The sequence below is a fragment of the Schistocerca americana genome, chromosome 2 (assembly GCF_021461395.2).
Source record: "Schistocerca americana isolate TAMUIC-IGC-003095 chromosome 2, iqSchAmer2.1, whole genome shotgun sequence".
Lineage (NCBI taxonomy): Eukaryota > Metazoa > Arthropoda > Insecta > Orthoptera > Acrididae > Schistocerca > Schistocerca americana.
The window spans coordinates 111971501-111997069 of record NC_060120.1 but is presented as its reverse complement, the minus strand read 5'-3'; the positions used below and the strand labels follow the sequence as shown (position 1 = coordinate 111997069).

At 42.2% G+C, this 25569-nt stretch overlaps 1 protein-coding gene across 1 annotated transcript in view; it reads right to left on the bottom strand.

The window, feature by feature from the left end:
* Nucleotides 1–25569, bottom strand: part of LOC124595238 (transcription factor Dp-1) — a 220183-nt gene that overhangs the window by 139393 nt on the left and 55221 nt on the right. The window contains exon 3 of the mRNA XM_047133897.1: nucleotides 24795–24870. Within this exon, the coding sequence (XP_046989853.1) occupies nucleotides 24795–24870 (76 nt within the window). The remainder of the gene's footprint in view (nucleotides 1–24794; nucleotides 24871–25569) is intronic.

The window sequence follows — 25569 nt, the reverse complement described above, 5'->3', positions numbered from 1 at the left end:
CATAAAATAAGTAAAATAGAATACCTCCAGTGGTCACAGGTTCCTTTCCCTGTCTTAACACATTACATGTATACTGTCATACTTTGTAAACAAATATGGCATCTACAAACTATTGAGTGCAAAGATCATATAGCGGAAGAGAAAACATTATCGCAAAGTAAAAGAATATACATTATAAAAACACTATTACAGAATAATTATTTTTAAAAAGGATTTGGAGGTGTTTGTTCTGAGGTGTCTAATACATGCGTTGGAATAAATACTTCAGGTGGTATATAACTCAATTCTGAAAAGTTAAAATAGCTTAAACTTTGTACTAGTTCATACAATCGGATGACATGTTACACACTTTAAGTACAATAACCGTATAGGCTACAGCGGTAAAATTATACATAAATAACCATTTTGATTGGGATTAATAGATACATATGAAAGGCTGGAGGCAAAGGGAGAGGGAGAGGGGTCTTCAGTTAATATCTGTTACATGTAATAACTGCCTAAAGGCTGAGGTAATACATTGGTTAATGCTTTAAAATATACTGATGGATGTACAATCTGTGCCAGTAGTTGATGTACATACCGTTTCAGGCTGCATCAAACCAGTCTCAGGACTGAAGACCACAACAACAACAACAACAACAACAACAATTTCAGGCTGACAAGGGGTACAAGCTGTTGGTGTGATGACATATATGTAAATGAGGTCAATCTTTTGTACTTTTGGTAGCTGTCATGGTAACATAACTAAATATTTATAGTAAACAGTAAGGTGTGTGTGTGTGTGTGTGTGTGTGTGTGTGTGTGTGTGTGTGTGTGTGTGTGTAATTTTAATAATTTAGATAGTTGCTGAAAACAGAGATGATACTATTGTAAATATTGTCATTTTGGTCATGGATTATTATTATTATAATTATTATTATTTCCCCATGCAGGTGGGTGGCTATAGCTGATGTGTGGTATTTTTCTTTTCTTTTCTTTTTCTTTCTTTCATTTTTAGTGCTGCCATGTGTACTTTGAATCCAATCTCAAATGATCTGCCTGTCTGGCCTATGTAGAAGCAGTCACAGTCCAAACAATCAATTTTGTACACACGTGTGTGATGAAGTGGGTTTCGTGTGCTGATGATGTGTGGTAATTTCTGTCCACTCTTGTTGTCTGTGGTAAAGGATATGCTTGTGCCTTTTTGTTCGAAGACATTGGCAACCTGATACGAAATGTTACCTAGAAAGGGGATTGTATTGAAGATATTACTTCCTTTTTGTTTTTTGTGTTGTGATTGCTTTGCCATTATTGAGTGTTTTAGAGTGTCCACTATGGAGCTGCTACAACCATTTGCATTAGCTGTTTGTTTTATTATTTCAATTTATTGATCATATTTATCTTCAGAGAGTTGTAGGTGGGTAGCTCTATTGATCATGTACCGGAATGCTGTCATTTTATGGGCTGTGGGGCGACAACAGGAGTTGTGGACTGAAGTATGTGTTGTGGTTGGCTTCCTATAAATTTCAAACTGATGTCTGTTATTCTTTATTCCAATGATAAGGTCTAAGAAATTAATACTGTCATCTGTTTGGTGTTCAACTGTGAATTTTATGTTTTCATGGAAGTTGTTGAATAACTCACTGATGTCACCTTCAGCGCCTTATTAAGATGATTGTATCAGCTACATATCTGTAGTAGTAAATGATATTTTTGAGGAGGTGGACATTAGAAATCAGGATTTTGTCTTCTAAGTTACTTATAAATGTTTCTGCTAGCGATCTGGAAAGATTCGTGCCCACCGCCAGACCATCTATTTGTTTGTAGATTTTACTGTTAAATTTAAAATAGTTGTGTGGAAGTGTGAATTCCAGCAGGTCCATTAATTCAGTAATGTGAGTTGAAGGGATATATATATATATAAAAACAAAGATGATGTGACTTACCAAATGAAAGTGCTGGCAGGTCGACAGACACACAAACATACACATAAAATTCTAGCTTTCGCAACCAACGGTTGCCTCGTCAGGAAAGAGGGAAGGAGAGGGAAAGACAAAAGGATTTGGGTTTTAAGGGAGAGGGTAAGGAGTCATTCCAATCCCGGGAGTGGAAAGACTTACCTTAGGGGGAAAAAAGGACGGGTAGATATATATTTCTCCCACGTGGAATGTGTCCCTCTATGTGGGATCTATTGGCACAGAGGAATAAAGGTTTTGTATGTCAAATGAGGCCAATGTGGCTCCATCAGGTACCTCTATGTTTTTGACATGTTGTGTAAATTCTGTTGTGGTTTTAAGTGTTCTCTCATTATTGAATGTGTAAGCTTCTTTGAGGATTCTGAAGAAAATTTTGTTGATTTTGAATATTGGGCTGTTTCTACAGTTCAGTATAGGCCTGATGGTGGTCCTATTTTTGTGATCTAAGGCAAGGTGCTTGTGGGCTCATTGTTACAATGTTTCTTGCTTCTTGGATGGCGAGTAGAAAGTTGGTATTGTTTGAAATGTGTAACCTCTTTTTTGTATTCTGGATGTTATATCTTTATGTATTTCTGTTATGTTGTTGGTTTGGAAGAAGTCCGAAGTTTTTCTACGTATGTTGCTCTGTTCATTACAGCAGTTGTTACCCTTGTCAGCTTTTACAATTATTGCATTATTCATGTTTAATTTAATCTTAATGGTACGTGTAAGGGCTGCTTCTCTTCTCTTGTATGCTGGGAATGGTTTTGCAATTTCCTTTTCAATGATTCATTAATTTTGTGGCAGGTGGCTTTTCTCTGTCATTTTGCTTCTTAAAGGTGATGGTTGAGATCTGTGTGACACTAGTGATGAGCGTTTCTTGGTTCCTTTGGTCCAGTGAAGGTTGGACGTTGTGTTTTAAACGTTTGCAGAGTAGTGCCTCTCCTTCTGCAGTGAAAATTATGTTTGTCTTGTCGAGGAAAGGTGTGTAGAATGTGTGTTTCCTTCGGCTCTTTTGGTTGGGTTGGGACGTAACTGTTGCTTTATAAGATTGGTAAGATTGGCTAGTTTTTTCTTCTGTGTAGCTTTTGTTTTCTGTACCATGAACTCTGTGTACTTTCTGACTTTTTTGGTAATGGAATCGTATTCCAGTCTATGAAGCAACTTTCCCAACTGTAATTCTGCATTATAAAGCTGTACGTTGAACATTTGTTCTTTAATATGAAGTTCTTTCAGTTCATTTTTCACTCAAGAATTCGAGTGTTTTCCCCCCTGTGGCTACGGGTTAGAATAGACCCGAGGTATTCCTGCCTGTCGTAAGAGGCGACTAAAAGGCGTGTCTCACGTTTTGGCCTTTGTGATGGTCCCCTGTAGGGTTTGATCTCCATTTTTCAAAATTTTCCCGAAGAGCGAGCCAATTGGGGAAGGGCGCCTTACATGGTGCGTCATGTCCATTATGCACTGAGACCTATTGCATCCTTTGTTGACGTGGATCTGCACTTCTGCTCATTCTCCAACTGTTGGGGGAGGTCATCCTCCTGGGTGCGTATTTTTCCATCTGCTGTGCAGTATAGTTTTCTATGCTGGCGATGATAATGGACTTGTTTGCTTGGTTGCACCTCATATACAGCATAGTAGCCAGTCTGTTGTGGTGGGGCCGCCATGTACCCTGTTGGTTGTTGCCCCCTGACCACACAGGGATCGCTCTGCTAATGCCTGTACCATTAACTCCTCACGTATGCCAAGGGGGAGATACTCACCCCGCTGGGGCATCGGAACCTCCGGCAATGGCCATCCTGCCAGGTAGCCTTTGCTGCGACTGGGTGGTGGCTGTGGGAGGGCCCCATGTCGGAGTAGGTGGCATCAGAGTGGATGACGCGCGATGAAGCGTAGTACATCATCTCTTGCTGGTGGTCTAACACTAGCAGTCTCTAAGTGTCCACGGGCTCAATTCAATGCACAGAAGTACGACCCCAAATCATTCCCCTCCCTGGCCACACCATAGGAGGAACGTCAAGCTAAGGATGGCAGTTGATCTTATTCGCCCCGGTACCTTATATGTTCGAGAGCTGATGGGGAATCTTTTATAGCGATGAAGCCTCAGTTTTTTGTTGAGCATTTAGAGGACATGTTTGGGGAGGTGGAGGGCTTGTCCAAAATGAGATCTGGGTCAGTATTGATCAAAACAGCATCCTCTGCCCAGTCACAGGAGTTACTCGCCTGTGACAAGCTGGGAAATGTTTCTGTAACCATCACTCCCCATAAGAGCTTAAATATGGTCCAGGGTATCATATTTCACAGGGACCTCCTTTTGCAGTCCGACGATGAGCTGTACGCCAATTTAGAACGGCGATGTGTATATTTCATTCGGAGTGTCCACCAGGGTCCAAAGCCACCGGTGCTATCATCGTGGCCTTTGAGGGTGATACATTACCCGGGAAGTCAAGGTGATGGTCTACCACAGTGATGTGAAACCCTATGTCCCTCCCCCAATGCGGTGCTTTAAATGTTGGAAGTTTGGTCATATGTCTTGTCCAGTGTCCCATATGGAGATTATGGACGCCCATCACATCCCAATACTCCATGTGCCCCGCCTCTCATCTGTGTCAATTGTGGAGAGCACCATTTGCCTTGCTCACCAAACTGCAGGATTCTCCAGAAAGAAAGGAAAATCGTGACGTACAAGACCCTGGACTGACTGACCTACACTGAAGCCAAGAGGAAATTTGAATGCCTACATCCTGTATGCATGACATTGTGTTATGCCATCGTTACAACAGTTCTAGCCCCATCAGCTCTGCCAACCCCAGTCACCTCTCAGAGCCAAAAGACTACACCTGGCCCCTTGATGGCGGGGAGCACTTGCCTCCCTGTTGCTCCTGCACCACCTACTTCAGGAGTAACACCTCCCCCCCCCCCCCACCCCCCCCCACCTCCACAACCATCTGGGACGTCCGTCCCCACTTCTAAGCCAGAGAAGCATACAGCTTCTTTGGCAGCTCTCGCTAGAAAGGGGTCCCTTGGGTCACTCCCTTCCCAGGTTTCTGCTAGTGGAAAAGATTACACCTGCCAGTGGCTAAAGAGCCCAAAAGCAGCTGGTCGCAGGGCTTCACACTCATCCTCAGTCCCGGAGACTGAATCAGTGAAGTCCTCCCAGTCAGGGAAACCCAAGGAACAGCGAGAGAAATCCAAAAAGAAGATCCCCAAGACTAAGGGAATTGCAGTGGCACCCACACCACCGCTACCTCCAAGATCTGCGTCTGCGGATGAGGTGGAGATTCTGGCACCTGCTGAGGACCTAGATCTCGCTGGACCCTGAGACAAAATGGATATAGACTGCTCATGCAAAGAATCGTTGGCAGCAGGTGACCCTGAGGTGTAAACTGCCTCACTGAATGTTCCATGCCTTCCCAGTCCCATGTTCTCATCCTCCAGTGGAATTGCGGCAGTTTTTTCCACCGCCTGGCTGAGCTGCGGCAACTGTTAAGCTTTACACCTTCTTTCTGCATTGCCCTCCAGGAAACCTGGTTCCCTGCAATGCAGACCCCTGCCCTCCACAGCTATAAGGGATACTACAGGAACCGTAGCGACTATAATCGAGTGTCAGGTGGATTTTGCATTTATGTCCTAAACTCAGTCTGTAGTGAACCTGTACCCCTTCAAACCCCTTTTGAAGCTGTGGCTGTCAGAATAACGACGACACAGAAAATAACTGGCTGCATATATATATATATATTCCTCCAGATGGTGTAGTATCCCTGAATGTATTAACTGCACTAGTTGATCAACTTCCTAAACCTTTCCTACTTTTGGGAGATTTTAACGCCTATAACCCCTTGTGGGGTGGCACCGTTCGTACTGGCAGAAACTTTACTGTCTCAGTTCAACCTCTGCCTCTTAAATAATGGGGCTGCCACACATTCCAGTGTGGCTTGAGATAGTTACTCGGCCAATGATTTATCAATTTGGAGCCCAGGACTTCTCCCATCTATCCACTGGAGAGCACATGACGACCTGTATGGTAGTGAACACTTCCCCATCTTCCTGTCATTGCTCCAGCGTCAAGCCCATGGACACCTGTCCAGATGGGCCTTGTTAAAAACAAGTCGGACTGGGAAACATTCACCTCTGTGGTCACCGTTGAATCTCCCCCACACGGCAACATCGATGCGATGGTTGAGCAAGTGACTACATCAATCATTCCTGCGGCAGAAAACACGATCCCTTGCTCTTTAGGGTGCCCCTGGCGAAAGACAGTCCCTTGGTGGTTGCTGGAAGTTGCTGAAGCAATTAAGGAGTATCGGCGAGCTCTACAGCAGCACCCTTCCCTGGACCACCTCATAGCCTGTAAACGGCTCTGTGCTCACGTTCGCCAGCTTATCAAACGACGGAAGCAGGAGTGTTGGGAGAGATATGTCTTGACCATTGGGTACCATACATCACCTTCCCAAGTCTGGGCAAAGATCAAATGTGTTTTCGGGTACCAGACCCGAACATGTGTTCCCAGTGTTAACATAAATGGCGTGTTATCTACCAACACAAACGCGATTGCCGAGCACTAAGCTCGAGCCTCTGCGTCGGAGAATTACCCCCCAGCCTTTCGCACTCTCAAACGGCGCATGGAAGGGAAAGTCCTCTCGTTTACTACACACCACAGTGAATGAATCCTATAACGCCCTATTTACAGGGTGGGAGCTCCTCAGTGCCCTTGCACATTCGCCTGATACAGCTCCTGGACTAGATCAGATCCATAATCAAATGATTAAACATCTCTTATCTGACTACAAGCGACATCTCCTCGTCACCTTCAGCCAGATCTGGTGCGATGGTGTCTTTCCATTGCAATGGTGGGAGAGCACCATCATTCCAGTTCCCAAACCCGGTAAAAACCCATTTGATGGGGATAGCCATCGGCCCATCAGCCTCACCAACATTCTTTGTAAGCTGCTGGAATGTATGGTGTGTCGGTGGTTGGGTTGGGTCCTGGAGTCACGTGGCCTACTGGCTGGCTCCATGTCAGGGTGGCTTCTGCCAGGGTTGCTCTACCACTGGTAACCTTGCGTCCCTCGAGTCTGCCATCCGAACAGCCTTTTCCGGACGCTAACACCTGGTTGCCGTCTTTTTTTATTTGCGAAAAGCATATGACATGACCTGGTGACATCATATCCTTACCACATTATACGAGTGGGGTCTCCAAGGCCCACTCCTGATTTTTATCCAGAATTTCCTGTAGCTCCATATTTCCTGTGTCCAAGTTGTGCCTCCCATAGTTCCCCCCCATATCCAGGAGAATGGAGTCTCACAGGGCTCTATATTGAGTGTGTCTGTATTTTTTGTGGCCATTAATGGTCTAGCAGCAGCTGTAGGGCCATCCCTCTGACCTCCTCTGTATGCAGAGAACTTCTGCATTTCACAATGCTCCACCAGTACTGGTGTTGCTGAGCAGCGCCTTCAGGGAGCCATCCTCAAGGCGCACTCATGGGCTCTAGCCCACAGTTTCCAGTTTCCGGCCACAAAGTCGTGTGTTATGCACTTCTGTCGGCATCGTACTGTTCATTCAGAACCAGAAAGTTACCTTAATGATGATCCACTCACTGTAGTGGAGACATATCGATTCTTAGGACTTGTTTTCAACACCCGATTGACTTGGCTTCCTCACCTTCATCAGCTTAAGTGGAAGTGCTGGCAGCACCTCAATACACTCCGTTGCCTGAGCAACACCAACTGGGGTGCAGATTACTCTGTGCTGTTGCAGCTCTACAGAGCCCTTGTTAAATCCCGCCTTGACTATGGGAGTCTGGTTTATGGTTCAGCGGCGCCCTCAGCGTTGCGTTTAATTGACCCATTGCACCACTGTGGTGTTTGCCTAGCGACAGGAGCTTTTAGGAGTGAGTCCGGTGACCAGTGTCCTTGTGGAAGCCAGAGTGCCTCCATTGCAGGTTAGGCGTGCACAACTGCTGGCCAGTTATGTAGCATACGTTTGTAGTTCTCCTAGGCATCTGAATCACCGTCTCCTTTTCCTATCCATGGAGGTTCATCTCCCGAATAGGCGGCCCAGGTCAGGGCTTCTAATTGCAGTTAGTGTCCGATCCATTCTTTCTGAACTGTAGTCTTTGCCTTTACCACCTATACTTGAGGTTCATTCACGTACACCTCCATGGTGTACACGTAGGTCGCAGCTTCACCTGGATCTTTCACATGGGCCTAAGGACTCAGTCAACCCCGTGGCTCTCCACTGCCACTTCCTCTCAGTTCTTGACAAGTACCAAGGCCACGAAGTGGTTTACACCGATGGCTCGATCGCTGATGCTCACGTTGACTTCACGTATGTCCATGGAGGACAGCATTCCTTGCCCAATGGTGGCAGTGTTTTCACTGCCGAGCTGGTGGCTACACCTCATGCTCTTGAGTCCATCCATTCATGCCCTGAGGAGGCGTTTCCTCTGTGTACTGACTCCTTGAGCAGCCTAAAAGCTCTCGACCACCATCCTTTGATAGAGACCATCCAGGAGTCCATCTGTGCCCTGGAACGGTCCGGTCATTCAGTGGTGTTCGTCTGGACCGCAGGTCACATCAGAATCCCAGGCAACGAACTTGCCAACAGGCTACGCGGAAACCACTTATGGAGATCGGCTTCTCTGCAACTGACCTGCGTTAAGTACTACACAGCAAGGTTTTGCAGCTTTGGGAGACGAAATGGCATAACCTCAGCACGCACAACAAATTGCATGCCATTAAGGAGATTACGAATGTGTGGCAGTCCTCCATGTGGGGCCTCTCGCAGGGACTCTGTGGTTCTCTGCCGGCTCCGCATTGGCCACACTTGGGTGACACACGGCTACCTCAGTGTCGGTGCAGTGCCCGGCTGACAGTGTCCCGTATCTTGGTGAGCTGTCCTTTGGCTGCCCCGGCACTCATTGTCATTAATTTTAACTGACCTCTTCGGCATGTCCTTTGTCCCTTCGTTTTCTCCATTCTAATGCTTTTACGGTGGATGTTTTAATGTGTCACAGAGAGGTTGGCTTTTTCTTTTTATTCTTGTGGTCAGCCTCCCACAGCAATCTGCTCTCTTGTTTTTACCCCTTCTACCTGTTTCTTGCTCCTCCCTATGGTTTTCTTTTCCTGTTTTTTTTGTCCATAGCAGTGTTGGTTGTCCTTCTATCGTTCTTCTGGTTCTTGCTTTCTCTTGTTATTGTGCTGTATGTCTCCTTTCTTTTCTTCTTTCTGGCACAGATTGTACATCCATCAGTATATTTTAAAGCATTAACCAATGTATTACCTCAGCCTTTAGGCAGTTATTACATGTAACAGATATTAACTTAAGACCCCTTGCCATGTAAAGTTTGCTCTCATACAATCACTCTTTCCACCCTCTCACTTTCTCTTCCTCTCCCTCTCCCTTTGCCTCCAGCCTTTCATATGTATCTATTAATCCCAATCAAAATGGTTATTTATGTATAATTTTACCGCTGTAGCCTATACGGTTATTGTACTTAAAGTGTGTAACATGTCATCCGATTGTATGAACTAGTACAAAGTTTAAGCTATTTTAACTTTTCAGAATTGAGTTATATACCACCTGAAGTATTTATTCCAACGCATGTATTAGACACCTCAGAACAAACACCTCCAAATCCTTTTTAAAAATAATTATTCTGTAATAGTGTTTTTATAATGTATATTCTTTTACTTTGCGATAATGTTTTCTCTTCCGCTATATGATCTTTGCACCCAATAGTTTGCAGATGCCATATTTGTTTACAAAATATGACAGTATACATGTAATGTGTTAAGACAGGGAAAGGAACCTGTGACCACTGGAGGTATTCTATTTTACTTATTTTATGTTTAGCATTAGATATACGTTTAATTGTTTTGTCAAAAGAAACCCAAAACCATGTTCTGAAATAGTGTTTTGTTCCTCCACTAGTCAGTGCCACAAGTTCCTCCAAAAAATCATAACACAACACACACACAAATGTCATACTATCAAACGTAAATCCACCTGATGATGGAGGTTTAAACCTTTGAAATGCGCCATGGAGATAAACAGTGACTGGTAACAGTAAACTTGTTGTTTCATTTAATTTAAAGTTAAAATATATCTTTCAAAATAATTCATGGCAGAAGTTTTAATTTATCATCATGATCGTAACTATGCAGAATGCATTCTAAGGTACGGAAAGTTTGCAGTGTTTAAAAATCATGCATGATACATGGTTAACTATATGTATGAATTATTTATATATCCTGATCTCTAAATTATTTAAGATATGGAAATGATTATAATCTACATAAGTGATTAGCTAAAATATAAAATACAAGTTTTCATAATCTCATCTGGGAGGCTAGAGTTTCAGAGATGATATTTAGACTATTGGCCTCTTTTCACCCAACTGTTCACTTGTTAAACACAATATGAAGCCGTATGAATCAACATAAAAGACTCCTCAGGAAACTTCATGCCTGTATTAGCTCAACAGCAATGTAAACAAACTGCAGAAGTCTACCTTGAATTCTGGGTTTTAAATATCTCTGAACTGGCCAGGTATTACCCAATATAGTAAACCTGTGCCGCTTGTTTTCTGAGAGTTAAGCAGCGTACATCCAACGTTTACCCTATTATGAATGAAATCCAAGAGAATGGTGGCAAGTAGTTTCAGAAAGTAACAGGTAGCCTCATCTTCTAACACAAACTTACTGTTTTATTAATGGAGAGCCATAGCAAATAAGGCCAATTAGGGTCTTGTACTGAGTCACACCACTAATTTTAATTCACTATTTCTTAGAACCCTAAAACATGACACACCGCCAGCTCTTACGCCAAGGAGAAGCCCACTCAAAGACCAAACTCTTAATTTGTTAGTCTTTAATGTTATGACTGCAAGCCAAAAACACTACTATTGGTGATACAGCCACAAACTGGTGTTTCTATACCACTTTCTGCATTATATCATCATCCTCTGAGTAAACTGGTTAGGGAGGGCATTTGTCTGACATTTTCTAAAACACACCCAACAATGTGGACATTTTGAAGCACATCCACCACCAGTCAAATATTGTTTGTAACATGCTGTGAGCACACGAACGGTTGCCTGTGGTTGTGACACTACATATACAGAAAATATTCCAGAATGAGATTTTCACTCTGCAGCAGAGTGTGCGCTGATATGAAACTTCCTGGCAGATTAAAACTGTGTGCCCGACTGAGACTCGAACTCGGGACCTTTGCCTTTCGCGGGCAAGTGCTCTACCAACTGAGCTACCGAAGCACGACTCACGACCGGTCCTCACAGCTTTACTTCTGCCAGTACCTTGTCTACTACCTTCCAAACTTTACAGAAGCTCTCCTGCGAACCATGCAGAACTAGCACTCCTGAAAGAAAGGATACTGCGGAGACATGGCTTAGCCACAGCCTGGGGGATGTTTCCAGAATGAGATTTTCACTCTGCAGCGGAGTGTGCGCTGATATGAAACTTCCTGGCAGATTAAAACCGTGTGCCCGACCGAGACTCGAACTCGGGACTTTCAGGAGTGCTAGATCTGCATGGTTCGCAGGAGAGCTTCTGTAAAGTTTGGAAGGTAGGAGACGAGGTACTGGCAGAAGTAAAGCTGTGAGGACCGGTCGTGAGTCGTGCTTCGGTAGCTCAGTTGGATGAGCACTTGCCCGCGAAAGGCAAAGGTCCCGAGTTCGAGTCTCGGTCGGGCACACAGTTTTAATCTGCCAGGAAGTTTCACAGTAAATATTGTTTGTAGAAAGCTATTGCACATTGTTGTTTAATAAAGTTTAATGTCTTTACATTATATCTACTTACAACATTATGTATCAGCAACTAGTATAAAAGCCCAACACTTTAAATGTACCTACCAATACCACTAGGTATCAATAACTGCAGTAGCAAAATAAAACTGAACATAAATTTACATTACTCACACTTGAAAATTAATTAAAGTTTTCATACTGATTCGTTGTGGATTAAATAATTTTGACAACTAGTAATTTGGAAATGCAACTATCTAAAACTTATGCTACAACTTCTATTATGTAAAATTTATAGAAAAGTAAAGCAAGTAATGTATTTATTAAAAATATGAATGTTTCTTCTCTGTTTTGCTTATAATGATTAAGTGTACACTAAATTGTAGTCTATTATTTATTGTAAAAGAAAGATTGGTTGATATTTATGTTCACACCATACATGCTGTAAGTACTGTTAGCACTGTATGTTAGTGTTAGTAGGCAGTTGGGTGTTTATTTTCTGTGAAGATGATGTAATGCAATTGCAGTGAAGACAAAATGTATTGTGATTTAGAAGACTCCTTTGATGGTAAAATGCAGACCAGAAAACTTTAACGAAAATTGTGTTATTTAATAACTGATGCTACCTGCGAAATCCACTTTGATTTTAAAGATAATTACAGCTGTTCTGTTATTAAAAACTTGAGCCAACATATATCACCCCTCAAGAAGACAACAAAACTACCATACACAGAGATAAGTATTAGAGTAAGAAATTACTTAAGTAAACTTGTCCTCTTATGATGGGCATTCAAATGACAAATCTGAAAATGGAAAATATGTCACTAAAATTTGTACTTTGATAAGAGGAATGTTACAAGATCACTGCTACAGGTACTATTATTGTTATGACCATTTGTCATTTATTATTGTAAATAATAATCACATGTCTGGGTGTTGTATGCTGATTTAGTGAGAAGTGGTCTGTGCAATCAAGTCATAAAATTGGCTCTGTATATAGAGCACTAGTACTTCCAAATGTGGAAAGTGCTTGCTAAAAGAATCTTTAATTAAAATATCGATGCTGTTTAAACACTAGCACAAGCAACATTAGAAGCAATGCTCCCACGTTGCCAAAAAAATACACTAAGAACTCACCTAAATCGAAGGCAATGACATACACAATGAACAAAGATAGAGCACATTATTTCCAAACTGAAGTACCTAAACCTCAGGGTAATATTCAGTTTTCAAAGTGAAAATGTTGGCTAGGTATTAAGCTATCATACTAATCGCTTTTTTCTTTCTCTTCAAAACTACATTTATCCTGTTGAGAGTAGTAAAAATAGTGTTATTTTCAAAGTTAGTTTTACTTCTGATACCATACTATCATAACAGCAAATAGAAATGTTTTTATGTCAAATGATTGGTGCATAGCAGAGTTCCAAGATGATGATGTTTACTGCACATAAGATCAGCAGATGTCAAGCTGGTATTGACTTGTTAACATTCAATTTGAAGTTTGAAGGAAAAAACAACAAAAATACAAAACTAATATTCCATATACAGACCACATGATCCATCAGAATGGCAGAAGACTAAAGATAAAGTGGGAAGATGAGTAGTGATGGTAATCAGCTTTCAGTGGTTTGTAAATACAATGTTAGATACTGCCAGGGAGTGAAAATGCAGCAAGAAAACTACCATCATTTTCATAAATTGTTTTACAACTATAAACATATGCCTCAACAGAACAGTTTCAGTAAAAATTTTATTTTGGTACAGAAAACTGCAAGGAAGAGGTAGATATATTACGCAGTGAGTTTTCAGTGGCACACTTTGTGCACATTTCCTGTGCAGATAATGTAGAAGTATGTTGCACTACCTTTAGCAGCCTGCTTATGGCATTTGAATGAGACACCATGGTGTGGGTTCCTGTAGTCATGTCCTAGTTCATGAACCACAGGCAACGTATGAGTGGCCAAGTAAGTGGTCCCGACAGTCGGGATACCAGTTACTTTGGAATAAGGCTGGGCATCTCGGACATATTCTGAGTCGTGGTCACCTTTGTGCTCATACGGCAAAGACTACCAAATCCACCAGTTAGTCCCTGAGCCGTTAGGGGTAAACCTAATGGGACTCGGGGCAAGCAAGGCTAGCAACCTGCTTCCCTGGTACTTTAAATATGATGCTGGCAACAATCAGAGCAAAATGCCTCGGACCTTTGGAGGTGACGGAGTCCCACCTCTAACTGACAAACCAGGGACTCCTAAGATACGACTTGGTAAACAAATGGTAATGAGATGGGGAGCTATTAATATCAATGGGGGCTACTCTTGGAAGAAGGTAGAGCTGGCAGAGGCTGCAAGTATGATGGGGCTGGACGTTTTAGCTGTTAGTGACATTCGGGTAAGGGGTGAGAAAGAAGAAGAAGTGGGAGAATACAAGGTCTACTTGTCAGGAGTCAAAGCAGGAATAGCACAATGGGGTGTAGGGCTTTACATCAGGAAAGAAATGGAACCCAGCGTAGTTGCAATAAGGTATGTAAACGAACGACTGATGTGGATAGATTTGACAGTGTCTAGCAAGAAAATTAGGATTGTGTCAGTATATTCGCATTGTGAAGGGACTGATCAAGATAAGATGGATAGTTTTTATGAGGCACTCAGTGATGTAGTTGTTAGAGTAAAGGACAAGGACAGTGTTCTGCTCATGGGTGATTTTAACGCCAGGATTGGAAATCGAACAGAAGGGTATGAAAAGGTTATGGGTAAATTTGGAGAGGATATGGAGGCCAACAGGAACGGGCAGCAACTCTTGGATTTCTGTGCCAGTATGGGCTTAGTAATCACAAACTCCTTTTTTAAACATAAGAACATTCACCGGTATACTTGGGAAATCAGGGGAACCAGATCTGTCATTGACTATATAATAACAGATCAGGAATTCAGGAAGGCTGTGAGGGACACACGTGTATTCAGGGGGTTCTTTGATGACACTGATCATTATTTAATCTGCAGTGAAATTGGGATTGCGAGGCCGAAAGTGCAGGAGGTCAGGTCCATATGTAGGAGGATAAGAGTGGAGAAACTTCAGGATAAGGAAATCAGGCACAAATACATAACAGCGATCTCAGAAAGGTACCAGTTAGTTGAATGTAGTCAATTACAGTCATTGGAAAAGGAATGGACAAGGAACAGGGACACAGTACTAGAAGTGGCTAAAGAATGTCTTGGAACAGTAGTGTGTAAAAGTAGGAGGAAGCAAACAGCTTGGTGGAATGACACAGTCAAGGCAGCCTGTAAAAGGAAAAAGAAGGCGTGTAAAAAATGGCTACATACTAGAACTCAGGTAGACAGAGAAAGTTATGTTGAAGAAAGAAACAAAGCCAAACAGATAATTGCAGCATCCAAGAAGAAATCGTGGGAAGACTTTGGAAACAGGTTGGAGACATTGGGTCAAGCTGCTGGAAAACCATTCTGGAGTGTAATTAGCAGTCTTCGAAAGGGAGGTAAGAAGGAAATGACAAGTATTTTGGACAGGTCAGGAAAACTGCTGGTGAATCCTGTGGATGCCTTGGGCAGATGGAGGGAATATTTTGAAGAGTTGCTCAATGTAGGTGAAAATACGATCAGTAATGTTTCAGATTTCGAGGTAGAATGGGATAGAAATGATTATGGAAATAGGATCACGTTTGAGGAAGTGGAGAAAATGGTCAATAGATTGCAGTGCAATAAAGCAGCTGGGGTGGATGAAATTAAGTCGGAACTCATCAAGTACAGTGGAATGTCAGGTCTTAAATGGCTACACAAGATAATTGAAATGGCCTGGGAGTCGGGACAGGTTCCATCAGACTGGACAAAAGCAGTAATCACACCAATCTTTAAACATGGAAACAGAAAAGATTGTAACAACTACAGAGGTATCTCTTTAATCAGCATTGTGGGTAAAATCTTCTCAGGTATTGTTGAAAGGAAAGTGCGAGTATTAGTTGAGGAGCAATTGGATGAAAATCAGTGTGGGTTTAGGCCTCTTAGAGGTTGTCAGGACCAGATCTTTAGCTTACGACAAATAATGGTGAAGTGTTATGAGTGGAACAGGGAATTGTATCTATGCTTTATAGATCTAGAAAAGGCATATGACCGGGTTCCTAGGAGGAGGTTATTGTCTGTTCTACGAGATTATGGAATAGGAGGCAAACTTTTGCAAGCAATTAAAGGTCTTTACATGGATAGTCAGGCAGCAGTTAGAGTTAACGGTAAACTGAGTTCATGGTTGAGAGTAGTTTCAGGGGTAAGACAAGGCTGCAACCTGTCTCCACTGTTGTTCATATTATTTATGGATCATATGTTGAAAACAATAGACTGGCTGGGTGAGATTAAGATATGTGAACACAAAATAAGCAGTCTTGGATATGCGGATGACTTAGTTGTGATGGCAGATTCGATTGAAAATTTGCAGAGTAATATTTCAGAGCTAGATCAGAAATGTAAGGACTATGGTATGAAGATTAGCATCTCCAAAACGAAAGTAATGTCAGTGGGAAAGAAATATAAACGGATTGAGTGCCAAAAAGGAGGAACAAAGTTAGAACAGGTGGACGGTTTCAAGTACTTAGGATGCATATTCTCACAGGATGGCAACATAGTGAAAGAACTGGAAGCGAGGTGTAGCAAGGCTAATGCAGTGAGCGCTCAGCTACGATGTATTCTCTTCTGCAAGAAGGAAGTCAGTACCAAGACTAAGTTGTCTGTGCACCGTTCAATCTTCCGACCAACTTTGTTGTATGGGAGCAAAAGCTGGGTGGATTCAGGTTACCTTATCAATAAGGTTGAGGTTACGGATATGAAAGTAGCTAGGATGATTGCAGGTACTAGTAGATGGGAACAATGGCAGGAGGGTGTCCACAATGAGGAAATCAAAGAAAAACTGGGAATGAACTCTATAGATGTAGCAGTCAGGGCGAACAGGCTTAGATGGTGGGGTCATGTTACACGCATGGGAGAAGCAAGGTTACCCAAGAGACTCATGGGTTCAGCAGTAGAGGGTAGGAGGACTCGGGGCAGACCAAGGAGAAGGTACCTGGATTCGGTTAAGAATGATTTTGAAGTAATAGGTTTAACATCAGAAGAGGCACCAATGTTAGCACTGAATAGGGGATCATGGAGGAATTTTATAAGGGGGGCTATGCTCCAGACTGAACGCTGAAAGGCATAATCAGTCTTAAATGATGATGATGATGATGATGATGATGATGACCAACAAGAATTAGCTTTTAAGTACGTTAGGGATAACTTCCGGGCATCATGCTCAGCGATTTTCTGACAGTGTTTCCTTTTCAGTCCAAGTGAGTGCTTTTCCTATGAAATAATTATTAACTTGCTCTTTGGATGAAGAGTACCACATCATTTAGGCATTCAAACCCATATAAATAATTTTTTCTCAATTCCAGAAAATTAAAAACTGGTTTGAGATTGTGTAAATGACGTCACTTTTTTTTACGTTAAATGGATTAACACTATGTTTTTAATGTACATAAACAGACAAATCTTGTGGTTTTGCTCCAAAAGTTACTCTCCATTATGTCAGTTTTATAACATAGAAGTAGAGTCATCTGCCAACATGTAGGACTTTGAAATGAAAATTACGTTTATTAACTTCCCAAAAATTTTCATTTCTTAGAGATACATTACTTTGGAAATCCAATATTCATTTACACCTGAATGAGATTTTCACTCTGCAGCGGAGTGTGCTCGAGTTCGAGTCTCGGTCCGGCATGCAGTTTTAATCTGCCAGGAAGTTTCATCTACACCTGTTTGTATTTTGCACTCGACAATGACATAACTCTTTTCAAGAATGAGAAAGATTTATTTTGGCATTAAGTAGACTGCTCAGAAACCTTTTTTAACCACCTCAACATACATGTGATCACAGGAAATCACCATATAACGGTACCTATGTAAGGGGAGTAAAGTAAACGCATATTTACATTGCCGTTCTGTAGACTGCACAGTGTCCCTAATCATGAACAATGCAATACAGCTTGCATACAATGTTCGGTCTACCAACAGACTTGAAGGGTCTTTTAGTTTAGACAATGCACGCATTGTCACTTTACATGAAGGGTTGCAAAGCTGGCCACCAAACTGATGTATAGTACAGCATCATCATTTGAATATTCAACATCTTATATCTGGATCATAGCAGTCAACTACAGTTAACAACCCCAGGTGGCGATCCTGAGGAGAACGCAACAAAACTGTGTTCTGCCTCTTTGGAGGAAATTGCAACACCTGTGTTGCCCCGGCTTTCTGCAAATATCTCTTCAAAATCAATTTGGCCTCTACATGGTCATTACGAAAAGCACAAATCCCTGATCAGTGTGCAAAGACAGTGGCCAATGGAAAGTGTGGAAAAGAACCTGCATTAATGGCAACTGGTTCTCTTTCCAAATGAGTGCAAGATAATCTTGCCCCTGACGATAACTGTAGAAGGTTGTGGAGGCAGCCAGTTACCAATCCACAGTTCAGGCATACAGTTAAACAGCTTGCTTCAGGATGGAGGTCAGGTTTTGGGTAGGCAAATACCATCAACTGATGTTGGCGACACTTCATCACTATTGACGGAAATTTGAGGACTGCAGTTTTGGAACAAGATTATCCAATCTATTATCCAGTACTACAATAAACATTTCGGTGGTAGATTTATCTTCCAAGGTGATAATGTGCAAGCACACAATTTCCACCAAGTGAACACTTTCCTCCAAAAGGTACGAATCAACCACAAGGAATGGTATGCCATACCTAATGACATGTAACTGACTGAGCACTCTTGTAACCATTTGAAACATGCAAGTGTTATCATAAGAACCCTCCACAAACAATGAAATGACTCCAGGGAGGTACTTTCAAAGACTGGGACAGGTTTGTGTAGCAATGCGGTAGCTACCTAAAAGGTTTGCTCAAAAAAAATCCAGAACATTCATAATTTTGTGCCAATGGGGTGTGCGAGTGAAATGCAGTTGGCATCCCCGCACATGCTTGTGTTTAATGTGTCACTGCCAGAGATTTCCTTGTTGTATGTCTGTTACTTATTGTTCAGTGCTGTATTAAGTAAGTAGGATGATGTGTCACACAGATCGCGAATTTCAAGATGGCAGAGTGAGATGAGCAACACATCTGCATTAAATTTTGTGCAAAACTCAAGAAAACCTTTACAGAGCCACTTTAAATTATGCAGGAAGCATATGGTGATGAGTGCTTAAGCTGTACTTGGTGTTACGGATGGTTCACATGGTTTAAAAATGGCTGGACGGAAGTTTAAAATGACCTTAGTTCAGCACATCCTTCAATGCCTACCGACAACGCTTATGCCCGGAATGTAAATGAAATTGTGCATGAAAATCCAAGGATGGCTGCTCGAGAGATTGCAGAAGAATGTAACATTTCAGTCATGTCAAGAAATCCTGACACAGCATCTTGGAATGCATCCTGTAGCTACCACATTTGTCCCATGGCTCACGAGTCTAGACCAGAAAGAACTCTGGCTCGCAATCTGTGAAGAGCTTTTCAATCGTGTAAATGAGAACGAGATGTTCCTTAAGAAGATCATAATTGGTGATGAGATGTTATCTACGACTGGGATGTTCAGACCAAGGTTCCATCTTCACAATGGGTCGGGAAACGTTCTCCAAGACCAAAAAAAGCTCGTCAGGTCAGGTCAAATTTTAAAGCAATGTGCTGATATTCATCATGAATTCGTGCCACAAGGACAAACTGTTAAACGATAGTACTGTCAGGATGTGTTGCGACACCTGCGAGAAAATGTGAGAAGGAAACTGCCTGAAATGTGGCGAGACAATTCATGGCTCTTGCAACATGATAACGCACCCACACATTCATCTTTGTTGGTGCGCAACTACTGCACAAAAAGCAAAATCGCTAAGCTGCCTCATCCTCCGTACTCTCCAGACCTGTCCCCCGCTTTTTTGTTTGTTTCCAAAGTTGAAAACCCGTTGAAAAGACGAAGACTTCCAACGATAAACAAGATACAAGAAAATTCGTGGATGGTACTTCGAGCGATACAGCAACACTGCAAGTCCGCTTCTGGAAGTGGAAATGGCATTGGGAGCGGTGTATCAATTCTGGAGGATAGTGTTTTGAAGGAGACCATGCACATTAAGCAAAAGGTACGTGTAGAAAACTTTTGTGGACATAGTTCCAGAAGTTTTTGAACATATCTCATATGGACATCATACCAACAAGGATCAAAGCATGTTACAAAGTACAAGGTGGAGCAACAAAGTATCAAATGTTACACAGCAGACCTTGATTTCACTGACGTACTTTCTCGGACAGACTGCCTCCTTTCTGATACATAACACTCTCTCTTTCATTTTGTAATTACAAAACTGAATCAACTATGCTGAAGTCTTCAGTTCGTACAATTCAAACACTGAGTTGGGCTAAAGGACCAGCAACTCAATTTATTTTTTATGGCGTCTGTCATAGTTGCATATAATTTTTAATGGTGACTAGTTTCGGCTGCTTGTATTCGTTTTTCAACCATTAATTATGTCTCTAATGTTTGACTATCGTAATTCCATTGGGACATTCAAAAGCTCTGTTCATACATTATGTGAACACAAAAAGTCTGGGTTACTGTAGTACACTCCTGGAAATTGAAATAAGAACACCGTGAATTCATTGTCCCAGGAAGGGGAAACTTTATTGACACATTCCTGGGGTCAGATACATCACATGATCACACTGACAGAACCACAGGCACATAGACACAGGCAACAGAGCATGCACAATGTCGGCACTAGTACAGTGTATATCCACCTTTCGCAGCAATGCAGGCTGCTATTCTCCCATGGAGACGATCGTAGAGATGCTGGATGTAGTCCCGTGGAACGGCTTGCCATGCCATTTCCACCTGGCGCCTCAGTTGGACCAGCGTTCGTGCTGGACGTGCAGACCGCATGAGACGACGCTTCATCCAGTCCCAAACATGCTCAATGGGGGACAGATCCGGAGATCTTGCTGGCCAGGGTAGTTGACTTACACCTTCTAGAGCACGTTGGGTGGCACGGGATACATGCGGACGTGCATTGTCCTGTTTGAACAGCAAGTTCCCTTGCCGGTCTAGGAATGGTAGAACGATGGGTTCGATGACGGTTTGGATGTACCGTGCACTATTCAGTGTCCCCTCGACGATCACCAGTGGTGTACGGCCAGTGTAGGAGATCGCTCCCCACACCATGATGCCGGGTGTTGGCCCTGTGTGCCTCGGTCGTATGCAGTCCTGATTGTGGCGCTCACCTGCACGGCGCCAAACACGCATACGACCATCATTGGCACCAAGGCAGAAGCGACTCTCATCGCTGAAGACGACACGTCTCCATTCGTCCCTCCATTCACGCCTGTCGCGACACCACTGGAGGCGGGCTGCACGATGTTGGGGCGTGAGCGGAAGACGGCCTAACGGTGTGCGGGACCGTAGCCCAGCTTCATGGAGACGGTTGCGAATGGTCCTCGCCGATACCCCAGGAGCAACAGTGTCCCTAATTTGCTGGGAAGTGGCGGTGCGGTCCCCTACGGCACTGCGTAGGATCCTACGGTCTTGGCGTGCATCCATGCGTCGCTGCGGTCCGGTCCCAGGTCGACGGGCACGTGCACCTTCCGCCGACCACTGGCGACAACATCGATGTACTGTGGAGACCTCACGCCCCACGTGTTGAGCAATTCGGCGGTACGTCCACCCGGCCTCCCGCATGCCCACTATACGCCCTCGCTCAAAGTCCGTCAACTGCACATACGGTTCACGTCCACGCTGTCACGGCATGCTACCAGTGTTAAAGACTGTGATGGAGCTCCGTATGCCACGGCAAACTGGCTGACACTGACGGCGGCGGTGCACAAATGCTGCGCAGCTAGCGCCATTCGACGGCCAACACCGCGGTTCCTGGTGTGTCCGCTGTGCCGTGCGTGTGATCATTGCTTGTACAGCCCTGTCGCAGTGTCCGGAGCAAGTATGGTGGGTCTGACACACCGGTGTCAATGTGTTCTTTTTTCCATTTCCAGGAGTGTATAATTCCAACTGCATATTCATGACACTATCTTTATACGAAGTCAACATAAATTTGTTGTGTGCACCAATACGAGCCCTGCGATTCTATGAAAGAATCTCCGAAGCTGGGGTGTAGGAAAGAAAGTCACCAACTGTTTTTCAGGTCTCAGTTGAACTCCACGACATTTTTCAGCACCACTCAAGTCTCCATCCTGCCAAGAACTGCCAGACTATGCTTTCTACTTAAAAATGACACATTACACATAACAAGGAAAGCAATAATAAGAATCACTTCTGCAGTGATAAACAATGAAGGTATCAGCATTAGCGTGAAGGGTAACTTAGTATTAGTCTTGACAGACAACATCTTAAACAGATACAAAGTCCTGAAACATATTGTCCACAGCAAAATTACTGAATACTTAACATAAATTGTAATTCGAAGGAATTATCAAGCACACTGCTGTCCTTGCCACCGGAGTGCTGTAAGGATATATATTTCTTTGAAAATTTCATGGAAGAGTTTTTATACATTATGACCTTAGGAAATAGTTATAAAGTATGTGTTTTCTTGTTTTATGTGGAATGAGTGGGGATCAGAGCAACATGACCCTGCACACTGCCATTTGAGTGGACAATCATCTTGCCACTCAAAGCAACAACAATAGCCACAGACCAGGGAGTACAAAAAGATACCACCATATTGTTCAGAATCCTTGTACCAATTATCATTTTAACTTAATGAGGAACCTGATCGCTTCTCACTTCTCAGTCTGTCAAGCCACTCCCCCCCCCCCCCCCCCCACCTTCCATTTTACTATGTTTCTATCCTGTTCCTTCTCCCCACCCCCACACATCCTCTGATGGCCACTGCTACTACTATCCCTTGTTTAAATCTATCTTCTTGTAACCTGCCTTTGTTATTCTGCTTTCAATAAACAAATTTTTTTTACTGCAGCTACTGTTACTTTCCACTATAGATGTTAATAGTTACTTCTAAGTGTTGTATCCAGTATTGTATTATGCCAGAGTCTTTCCTGGCTAGGCTTAAGAACGAACAGACCCTAATCATGCATGGAAAAATAAATAACAAAAAACATCACTAAATCTTTAGCTGAAAAATTAGCAGGAAAGGATAAATGTCTGTGGCGAGTATGGACGTAAACAACGAATTCTTTGGGGTACATGATGGAAACAACATATGAGTCAATTTTGGTAACACAACATTTTAGACACTGCGCAGTCATGCCTTTACAACAACATGGGTTCACTCCTTTTGAAAGATTAGAGACCACAGAGGCACCAATATAGCGATGGCCTAAGAGAGACATGTTACCTCTGTTTCATTAAATCACTCATTTTTCATTGTGAGATCTTTTGACTAACTGTAAAGTAAAATAAGACTGATAAGAAAAGTTACAGTTGTTGGGAACGGTGCGTGTAATTCTATGCTGAACACTTACAAAGGTTTCCGATGTTTTCCGAGGATGTTGCAAGGTAATGCAGAGTATGTTACAATAAAAGAAAGTCCGCCCCTGGTAGCTGAGTGGGCAGTGCGACGGAATGTCATACCTAACGGCCCGAGTTCGATTTCCGGCTGATTGGAGATTTTCTCCGCTCAGGGACTGGTGTTGTGTTGTTCTTATCATCATCCTTCCATCCCCACCAACACGCAAGTCGCCGAAGTGTCGTCAACTCTCAACACTTGCACTAGATGAACGGTCTACCCAATGGGAGGCCATAGCCACACAGCATTTCCATTTTCAATAAAAGAAAAATTACTTCAACACTATCACTCTCTCAATCATGTATCTTTCAAACAGAATAATTTCGTTATTTATTATTTTGTCCAATATGCTCTTCATCTTTGATATTTTGTTTGCTGCTATTAAGTAATACTATTTGTTCAGTATAATGCTAGGTTACTAAAAAGTGAATTTCAGAGAGTTGTAAAGTCTACAAAAGAATACTGCACCACAGAAAGCTAAAAGTTCCTACCACATAGGTAACTACACTGACGTATTTTTGAGAAAGGCATGAGAATTTTCAACAATGCAATAATTTTTTGAATTCTTAGACTTATCATATTCTCTTACAATGAATATATTGTAACAACTTCGCTTGAAAGAGACATTCTACAATCTAGCCGACTGTATGACATGTCAGTTGCCACACCCGCACCTGAACTTAAGCTAGATAAGAGCCTTTTGCAGACAGTGCACTGCTAATTCAACTACGTGAGTGTATTCGAAGGACAAAGCTTACATGTGCGACATGCTTTTCCCCCATTCCTTAATGATTCCACAGGGGCTCTCCCACAATGGCATGATTAGCACTTAAGAGTGCACATTGGTAGGAATTTACATCTCGGCAACTTGTGGGTGGTGCGGAAGGAGCAGAAAAATGCCGGTGGTTAGTAAAAGCTTCGGACCTGTCCACAAGGAAAGCTTGAATAGGTGTGGATGTTTTGCTAAAGATTAGAAGAATTCTATTTCATAAACAGCTCTGAAGTTTTGTAAAAGCTAAATTCTCTGCTATAATCATTTGCCTTACAGCATTTGTCCTACAGCATAGTGGAAGAGACTCTGCAGAGCCCGAAAAGAATTAAAAACCTATGGGAAATTGAAGCTTTAGTGTGCTATGACAGGTAAGTTCAGATAGCAAAATAAGCAATGCAGTGAATGTTAAAGAATTATCTTGATTGAGATCTTTAATTTGACACATACTACCAACTTCACGTAACCACACAAGTGACCAAGGAACTTTAATTTGTATAATAATATATCACATCTTTTATCCAATGACTATTTTCGCAGTACATCTCTATCTGACCAGAATCAAGATGATGGATTTACAATACATCAGTAACTAGTTGAGGCGCTAAAGAAAACACACTGTGTCATATTTAACACAAAAAGGATTAGTAGTTTGTTCTTAAAGCCTAAACTATTTTAATATGATTATATAGAATTAGAAATCTATAGGGGAAGTTTAAACTGTGATACTCAATAATTTAGAATAACATAAATAATACAACAACAGCACTTACTCTGCCCAGATGTTTTTGGACTTTGCAAACTAAGTGTTCGGAGAACCTGTGGTGCAGATGAGATCACACCAGCACCCTGCAATTAATATAATTACTTGGTTAAAATATGCACTTATTTACCTGAGGTCTTAAGTATCATAATGATTAAGCAGAAAAATTCTGTGCCATATTTTAAGCTTTTTAAAATTACTTTTTCTGTGAAATAAGCAACATATTGCCAGAGTCTCTCTTGACAGTCATAATCCAGTAAATAATATATTATATACAACACTGTTCTCAAAGATTATAAGAAGCTAGACTAAAGGCATATAATATTAGGCTCCTCATAATTAAAACATAGCAAACTTACTTTGCAAAATATAATTAAAAATAGAGTACAAACATATTATGATACAGGTGCAGAGCTTATTGATATTTAGTCACTTTGATGTCTTTAAATCCAGAAAATGAGCCTACTGTGCAAAGTGCCTGTGAAGATATGAGGGGGACAATCTCTCAAAATTCATGAAGATGAGAAAAAATTCCTCTAACAAATCTAGCATACAGTATGCTGACACTGGCCCAACTGTATGAGTCCAACACAACTGTCTGTCTTTCAGCTTCATTATGTTTCTGACTTTCTGATGCTGCCATTCCTGACTAAAAATTTTATGTTTAGTATACTGTTTCATTAACAAAGACTGGTCTGAGGGGAGTCAAATCAAATAAGGCATTAAAAATTCTTGCCCTCAAAGACTTTCAAATTTCATAGCCCAGCCAACAAAATCCAAACAAC